The sequence below is a fragment of the Panthera uncia genome, chromosome B4 (genome assembly GCF_023721935.1).
Source record: "Panthera uncia isolate 11264 chromosome B4, Puncia_PCG_1.0, whole genome shotgun sequence".
Lineage (NCBI taxonomy): Eukaryota > Metazoa > Chordata > Mammalia > Carnivora > Felidae > Panthera > Panthera uncia.
Window position 1 is genome coordinate 10,025,440 of NC_064809.1, and position 8,995 is coordinate 10,034,434.

The following is an 8,995-nucleotide window of genomic DNA, read 5'->3' on the forward strand; positions in this document are numbered from 1 at the left end:
GGAGGGGAGGGGAGGTGGGCTTGGGGAGGCAGCTGGTGTGTTTTCCTGCAGTGCTTCCCAGACTTCTTAGAGGATAAGCATCACTGGGAACACTGTTATGCAGATTCCCAGGCCTTTTCCCTGGACATCCGTATCCGGTAGGACCCTGGGTTGGTTCCAGGAATCTGGTTTAATATCCACACTCCAGGTGATGATCATCTTCAGGAAAGTTTGACAAACACTGTTACAAGATATAATTAGATTGTAAAAAGGTATTTTGTGCATTTTCGCAGTCTTGGGCTGGAAATCTTATGTGATAAGGAATGGTGGTAGACCAGATGAACAAAGTCTAAACCCTGGCACCCTTGCTTAACTCTCTTTAGCCTCAGAGTATGGCTCCAGGCCTCATTGTGTAGACAAGGTTATGCTCTGACTCCAACATGGAACACCATTACATCTGTCCAAACCCGAATTTTCCTTTGAATTAGCTGATTGCTTCATTTAGTTGAGCGTGTTTAGCAGTCATCTTGACATACGGTTATTTTATGGTTTATGTCAGATACTTGGAACATATCTGCTTACGACAGCTCTTAACACTTAGGCCAGTGTATAAGATTGACTAGGAACAAAATCTTAGGTGTTCGCTTTCCCTCCTGTCATAACATTGAATCCTTTAGAAACATACTACCATAGGAATTAAAAGCATAACTGTATTAGATGAAGAGTGGTTGAATTATCTATCAGTGACCTCAGTCCAAACACGAAGGACAGAAAGCTCTCCACCCAGCCTTCTGAACATGCCAGGAGAATGACACGAGACATGAGGAATTCTGTTCGTTACCCTCATGGCACACCAGAATCCCGGACCACTTTCTCTGTGCTACCCAGCAGTCGCGTGGACCACGTCCCTCTCAACAGATCGGAGTGGGCTCAGAGAATTCAGACCAACTTTAATATTAGCCCAAGACAGTCAAACGCAAGAAGGTAACCCTTCCTCTGGAGAGGCTAACCTAAAAAGCGCTCGAGGACAAACCAAAGAATATCTGTAATATCCACTGTCAGGGAGTTCCTGAATGCTTCATCTCCTGGAGATTGAATCACATTTAGAACTAACAGTGCAACCCTTCGTGGTGAGAGAAGATCTCACTGCAAAGAAGTATCATTATCATTTATTATCTGCACAATTAGGAAGCAGTAGTGTAAGGCAGAGGCTTGGCCGTGTAACTCATCTACGGTACCCAGAGCCTTTTAGCTCACTGCAGGGGCTTTTATAACACACCCTGCCTCCGATCCCCATCTTAATAATAGTGTGTGCAAAATCCAAACAAGCAGGGCCCTTAGGTCCAAAAGAACTACACGCTTGGAAATCCATTTCCATCCAGTCATCTCAGGATGGAATGGGAGGCTGCTGGATATTCCTCTTCTCTTTCCTCTAAAGATTTCGCAGAAGAATTTAAGTGTCATTGGCAGTGATCGAGAGAAATGAAAGTTTTTAGATCAAACACCACTTCGCTGTGTGTGCAGCGTGGGGAAGGCTGATAGATGGCATGTTCTTCTTGAGTGAAACCAAAAGTCTGCTGATCAGTGTGTGGCATGTAGTTTGCTATAATCTTGAAACCAGGGAAATATTTCACGTTTCCCTCAGGTTTTCTAGGGAGAAATTCTGTAGGCAAAGAAGATGAATCTTCTCTCCACCTGCTAAAGAATGAGCGGTTAACTCCACAGCTAAATATTAAATACATCAAGTACATGGACTGTATTATATTTTTCTTGTATCCATAATCTGTTATACTTACTTAGTTTCCTGAAAAATGGAAGGCCGCGCCTGGTAGGTGTATGGGTTGAGATTTAGAACCACGAAGCACGGTGGTCTTGGACACAAATCGGTCTGTCCTTGGATTCAGGCCCCAGGATGGAAAGTGAGGGCCAGCGGGGAGAGTTGTGTCTACGGTAGCCCCCGTTCTTCTCTGCTGTTGCAGGATAACCCCTAAATTACCCCCTTCCGCTTTCCAAACTGTCCCCACTGGGATAGATCTTCCAGTCACCCTAGATGTAGAGGAAGCTTCCTGGTACCCCTACAGTGCCATCCTACAGTAGAAGGAAGAAAAGCCGCTAATTTTTTCCATGAGCTCTATGTGCTCTGTAGACAGTATCTTGCTAAATGGATAGAACAAAATCTGTCTGACCCAACCAGTAGACCACACCTATCTCAGCTCAGACATTGGTCAACTAAACCAGAGTCCTTTCTCAGGAACGAACCGAGTGTTGCATGGACAGTTTTTATCTCAGGTTGCCCCAGTTGGAAAGGCTCGTAACACAAAAAAGGAAGCCATGCTGCTGTGGGGCGGGCAGATGGGAAGATGGCCCCAGGACAGTCAATCAAGAAGTATTTAAAAAGTACCTGATGCCCGACACTGTGCTATGCCTTGTGAAGGGGACCAAGGAAATTCACGACATGTCCCCCCTGCCCTCCTAGAGCTTTGAGGGACCTCCGGTGGCATGATAATGCAGCCACACCTGAACTGTGATAAGAGACAGTTTATCAGGCGGTCAGTGATCTTATTCTCGTGTCTTTTCGTTGTAATGGTAACTCTCAAAATGCCGTCCAGCCCCTGGGATCCCCTTTTCCAGAGGTGCCTAAACACGCTCTGGACACATGTACCCTATTCTCTTCCTGACGTTTTCCTTCCTTTCCTCCCCTGATCCTGGGCGTTTAGAGTGCCCCCTCCTTGTATGCAGCCTAGTGTCTCTGTTGTTTTCCTTCCTCTGTTGTTGCTGAGATAAAGGGAAGTGATAAGTCTGTGGTTAAACTCCTTTGATAACAGTGAAACCCGGGCGTGCCCATTAGATGCAACAGGTTTTATTTCAAATAACAAACTGTTTTAGGGAATTTTTGCCTCTTGGGGAAGTGCCATCAAGTGTTCAGCTTGGCAGAAATACTGTCGTACCCTGAATAGGTAAGTCATCAAAATGATTCCATTAAAATTGATTGGCACCGTAGAGGCCACCAAAATGGGTGTTCACAAGACTCAAAGGCCATGCAGATGGGTGAACTTGGCTAGTTCCAAGTAATTACTTCAGAAAGCAAGACAACAAAATCAATTCCAAACCCTATTAAAGGGTGAATGGTCATCGCTTACCGAAGACGCCCGCTCGTCCCCCTTCTACCCAGACACCGCAGGGAGCAGTGTGAGATTGTGACACGTGTATCGATGCTGCCTTCCGGTACCTCGGTTTCCTCTGGCGTAATGTTGGGCTGATGCCGTCTCGTCCCTCCCCTGTCTCTCTGGGCTTGGGGCTTTATGGAGGAACATGTCCAGTTTAAGGTGGTAATCTCTACCACTTACTAAGCACTCTGAGGTATAAGTCAAGAGCTGTGTTACACATTTTCATAAATTATCTTTTTAATACAGTAGCCCTGTCATGTAGCTGCTGTTAACTCATCCCATTTTATAAATAAGCAGAGGTTTAAAGACATTTGTCAAACACCCAGTCAGTCTGAAAAATCTATTTAGGGGGGACTGCGTCCCTTCCTGGGAAGCTTTATGAATGAAGGACAGAAAAATCCGTGTCACTTTGAAAACTGACATAGTCTCTCTCTGCCGTGAGAACTCTGGGCCCAAGGATACTTGCCTGTTATCCCTGGAACATCAATTTATACTTGGCCACAAAAGCGCGTTTCTCCTCTGAGTTTCGCTGTTCGAGGCAATTTGTAAAAATATCTCCCTCCCTGATCTCCATGCACATGAAGGATGACTCAGTTGTCATGGGAGTGAGAGAGACAGTTATCATGGCCATAAATATCGGCTCTTCAGAGTCCTGTACCACAGGAAAAGCACTAAAATCAGTTCAAATCTTCGCTTTAGCCGGCACGCAGTTTTATGCGTCTCCACTTCAACGTGACCATAAAGACCAGAGTAAGGCAGGAGATACGACTCTCCACATTCCGATTCCAGAAAAAACACCTGGGTTCTACCTCAGATTGAGACAAGTCCTCGCACAGCCCGTGAAACGTTAGGACACGGCGATGTTGCAGATGAGTGCTGAACTGAGCCGCGCTTGATCTGACTCAGGCTAACGACAAGGGGCCGGTGCTCGAGGTGTCTGTGAGCGCACTTGAGGCAGGATCATGCAGCTGACGCTTGGGAGGCTGGTCTGGCCACAAAGCATCGTGTAGCCCAGCGTGCTAAGTCAAGAATCCTAGGAAAACAGACATGATTTTAACTTACTCTCGTTGCCACTAGGCTCCTAATTACAATGCCATCCTGTCCTCCAGAGAATGCATACTACGAAATAAACTTATATTAGAAACCTCCTTTTAATGAGGTCTCTCAGTACTTTAGAACCTAAATCCTTTTTAACTGGATTCAAGCTAGAACTACCTTCTACCACATTTAACCCTGGGATGCCTTCCTCGTGTGAAGTTATCTCTGTTCGTTGGGCCCCGGGAGAAGGAACAGTTCCTGCCGTCCCCACGGCAGACCCACGGCGTCCCCACGGGGACCCATCGCTGCCTCAAAACTCTGAGGAGGCCTGCCCGGCCAGTCACACCGGTTTTAGGGAGACTACTCCCACGTGGCCTTCCAGTTGGCTTATCAGACTCAACCTAAAGTTATTTTTTTCTTACCTTCAGAGAAAAATTACAGTCCTCCTTCTAAGTCCAGAATTTGTCTTTTCAAAATGAAAACGCAACCAAATCTGCAGTTTGCCTCTTACCTTGCATCCCCAAGATCTAATGACATTCTCCCACAAAGGAGGCTGCTTGCTTGCTCCGCCCTGTCCGCCATGGCTCGTTGACAAGCACGTGCACCGAGGCATCTGGCCTTCCCTTGCCTAGCGTGGGAGCGGTCTTGAAACGGCTAAATGCAGTGATGGGCCTATCTGGGGGAAAGGTGACATTAAAATTCTTCAGATACCTTTGCAGCTGTTACACATTTGAAGTGGTCTAACACAAGTGGGTTTTTTTTTTTCAGAGGCCCGGGGACAGGGAGAGAGAGCCGATTCCAGAAACTTTGCCCTTGATGTCTTTTCTGTCTCTGCAGTGCTCTTGCTGGGATTTACATAATAATGGTGAGGAAGCGTTGCAATGCACACAAAGCTGTGCACATTCCTCAGTTGTTTTCCCAAAAGGCTTAAAAATGCGGCAGATTTAATCTAGGTCAAAAGAAAAAAAAAGAACCCTCCATTTTCTTGGCCGAAGATTTAGAGAGTACTCCTAGGGGTACCAGGAGACAGATACTCCAGGTGAGGTCCCCAGGACAGCAGGAGGCTGAGGGTGGCCTAGATCTTGTGGCCAATTAACAGAAGGTGGTCACGGTGGGTCAGGTGCAGGGTCTGAGGGCAGCGGGGCGGGGTTGTGCGGAGTAGGTGACATACGTTCTCTGTCCTCGGGTTGAACGGCCGGCTTGAGTTTGTTGTAGGGCAAGTAACCCTGCTGGGGACGTGAGTCACGCTTCTCGCTTCTCGGAGGAACGCAGAATCCGTGCCCCAGGCACCCGGCCATGCTTTGTCCCCGTTTTGTCCCTGAGGTTCCCGGGGGATTCCCTCGGGATTGCGCCTGGAGATCCAAGCGGTGGGGTCCCCCCCTCCCCCCCGAGAGCAGAATGGCAGCGGTGTCCCCCTGCTTCCTAGGTAATGGCCAGGGGGTAAGCCTTTTTTTTTTTTTTTTTTTTTTTACATCAGGGCACCAGTTCGCTGAAACTCCGTAAAGCGAAGCTGATTGGATGCGGTTCCGTTAAACGCTGATTGCTACAGGATGTGGCGTTTGCGCTGGGTAGCTAGGGAAGTCCCGCTCTTAGATAGACGGGGGTGAAAAGTTGGTCTTGGGAGGCTGGCTGAAGTTTCAGACAGAAGGTTTAGGTTATAAAAAGGTATTTCTGGCTCCGTGAAAGCGGGCTGCGGCAGTTCTGGGGGTCTCAGAGGAAGGCAGAGCCCGTCAGGTGGTTGACGGCATACCCTGATGATCAGCGTGGACACCGCAGAGTGCGGTCAGTCCCCAGTGACTGAGATGGTTGTGCCTTTGCTCTTAGCCCCTTGTGGGTAGTCTGTTAACTACCTCTGGGGGTGACGGAGAGGCAAGTTACTAGCATTAACTGGTTGTAAAGTTCCACGAGGAGACGGTACCGAAGCCCAGAGAAAGCTGTGCCCCCTTAACGTCCTTTGATTTTTTTTCCCCTTAGTTTTGAGTTTAAAGCAGAAAAGGAGGGGAGTGCGAAACAAAACTCATGTCTTTTCTTGCAGGTCTTTCCCATAGCTACCTAATGTTTGCTTTGATGGCTGCTTTTTTTTTTTTTTTTAATTTTTTTCTTTAACGTTTATTCATTGCTGAGACACAGAGATCGAGCATGAGCGGGGGAGGGGCAGAGAGGGAGACACAGAATCCGAAGCGGGCTCCAGGCTCCGAGCTGTCAGCGCAGAGCCCGACGCGGGGCTCAAACTCACGGACCGTGAGATCATGACCTGAGCCGAAGTCAGACGCTTAACTGACAGAGCCACCCCGGCGCCCCATATTGCTGCTTTTTTTATTCCTTTACTTCATGTCTCTCATTCTGTCCTTGCAGCCAGCCTGGTTCAACACCCACGTCCAGAAGAGCTGCCATAAGGAATTCGCACACAGGAGCACGTAAACGTGCTCAGCGAGGGGGCTGGGTTTTCAACGTAGCTGGTGAAATTAGAGCATTAATGGTTTGGTCCTATCTTGAGCTCCCCTAAAGCAAGCCAGATTTTGAGGCCTGAGAGGGAACAAACAGCTAGGACCTTGGAGGCCATGAGTTAACAATGTTGCATTTGATTGGGGACTTGTTTCTTGGTGAGTGGGCTTCTAGCTGAGGAAAGGGCTACATGCCTGCCTCTCCAGGGTACTGGTTCAAGTCTGCTTACGTTTGAAGAATGACATTCTGTCATTGTCTTTTTCCTCAAGATGTGAAATGTCAACCTTCCAGCCACAGGAAAATTACTTCTCTCTCTCTCTGTCTTTTTTTTTTAAGGTCATTGCTAAGTTTTAAAAATTTTAATTCAGGGGATTTTTGATGGGGCTTTTTGAACCTTTAACTGCTTTGTAGAAACTGAAAGTCGGGGGTCTTGGCAAAGGTGAGGCCAATGATTGAGAATCTAAACCTCCCGCATGTGGAACACTTACTTGAGCACAAAATGTACCACTTAGATCAACAACCTTTGGACTCTGAAAAAAAAGTATTAAATTCTCTCTATAGAAGCTAAAATTGAGGAAGAAAATAGATTACCCGGGGAATCAAGTATGGGGACTATGTCCTCTTTTGACTTAAACTGGATCGTGTGCTACCGACTTGACCAGAAGCCAAGATCCCAATTGAGGGGACTTGTGTAAAGCGGGCACCTGTTTTGCTTACAAATGTGTGTACAAAAGAGAGCTTCATTCACAGAAAGGGGGAAAAAAAACATAGCGGGTTCACTAATTTAGCCTTCCAGGGCCTTCGGTCCCTTGATCTGTGGGCACCTCAGAATTCAAAGGCAGCCTTTAAAAGAGTTCTCAATTCACTACATGATGGCTTTGTCGATGTCCTGAATTCGAATATATCTTGAGCTAAATTTGTCTGCCAGAACTGTTAACTTTGTTTTTAAAAGAAATAAGTATAGTGTTCAGTCATCAGGTGATCATTCTCTAGTTGTCTTCAAGGGTTTATTTGCTTAGATTTAGAAAGATAAATTTTGTAAGTTTGATATGTTGAATGGCCTTGGAGGTGTGGACAACCCCTGCTCTTTACCCCACGGATGGAGTTCACGTGGGGAGACAGTTGTTCAGTGCACAACACCTTAAGCTCCACACATGAAATACTTTTATTTTATCAGCTTAGCCAGAGTTGTGGGAAATTACTTTTTTCCTTGCCTTCTTTCTTCCATCATGATGCTACTCTTCAGTAATAATAATAATATGAAAGAGGTATGTATTTCAGAAAATGTTCCACAATTTTCCATATTAAGATGTTACTAAAGAATAGCATCAAAAAAAGAATCAACAGTTAGGACTAGAACATTCCAGAAAGGCCCTTTCTCCCATTTATGAGAGTGCCTTTCAAGGAGCATTTTCCTCAGTCCAGGAGATTGGTGGCTCCAGGAGAGTCATGAGGGGCTTCTCAGAGGGCTGGCCCCCTGTGCCATGGTGAGTGTAAATTGTGGGCCTGGGGTCTGAGACTTCAACCCTAAGGTTGACAAGTGACTATTTCAATAATTGAAGACCATTCAAGTCACTGACCTCCCATCTTTAAGCCTGGGTTCTATAGTAAAAACTGCCTTATCATCCATACTTTAGAGTAAAAGACAACACTGCCTTTTTAAAATGGCATCTCTACAGCATTGACCCTTAGTCATTCCCCCTCATGTGGAAAGGTTCAGAAAACTCAGAGGAAATTTCTTTAGTGAGTATGTTGTCGATTTTCCTAAGGGCAGAACTGGTTTTAAAATCTGGTTTTGGGGGCACCTGAGTGGCTCAGTTAGTTAAGCATCCAACTTTAGCTCAGGTCATGATCTCACAGTTTGTGAGTTCGAGCCCCACATTGGGCTCTGACAGCTCAGAGCCGGGAGCCTGCTTCGGATTCTGTGCCCCCCTCCCCCCCTCACGTTTTCTCCCTCCCTCCCTCCCCCCCCCCAAAAGTAAATAATTTAAAAAAATTTTTTTAATCTGGTTTTTGGTATCATTCCCCAAGGGCTGTGTCTACACTGCCCTCCACACTGAAGAATATAAATACAGTGCTGTTTCACTCAGGGCAAGCCATGATATAAAGTGGTTATGTCTACATAAGCAATGCATTTTTTTTTCCCCAGTGAGTATTATTACCAAGAGTTTCCAAGTAAAGATTTTCAAGAGAAACAGCTGTGGTTTGAAAAGATTTGTGATAATCCAGATGGTTTCTTTGAGGATAAATCTACTTGATCATTTAAAATTAAAGTCTTTCAGTAGAGTTGAGTGTCTTTATGATTTTAAATACACTACGTGTGTGTGTGTGTGTGTGTGTGTGTGTGTGTGTGTGTGTGTGTGTGT

At 46.1% G+C, this 8,995-nt stretch overlaps 1 protein-coding gene across 13 annotated transcripts in view; it reads left to right on the forward strand.

Moving 5' to 3' along the window:
* Positions 1–8,995, forward strand: part of CELF2 (CUGBP Elav-like family member 2) — a 530,134-nt gene that overhangs the window by 397,121 nt on the left and 124,018 nt on the right. The window contains exon 2 of one of the 13 annotated variants that reach the window (XM_049626819.1): positions 4,953–5,049. The exons of the other annotated variants lie outside the window; for them this stretch is intronic. Within the exon in view, the coding sequence (XP_049482776.1) occupies positions 5,001–5,049 (49 nt within the window). The 5' untranslated portion in view covers positions 4,953–5,000. The remainder of the gene's footprint in view (positions 1–4,952; positions 5,050–8,995) is intronic. 13 annotated transcript variants of the gene reach the window in all.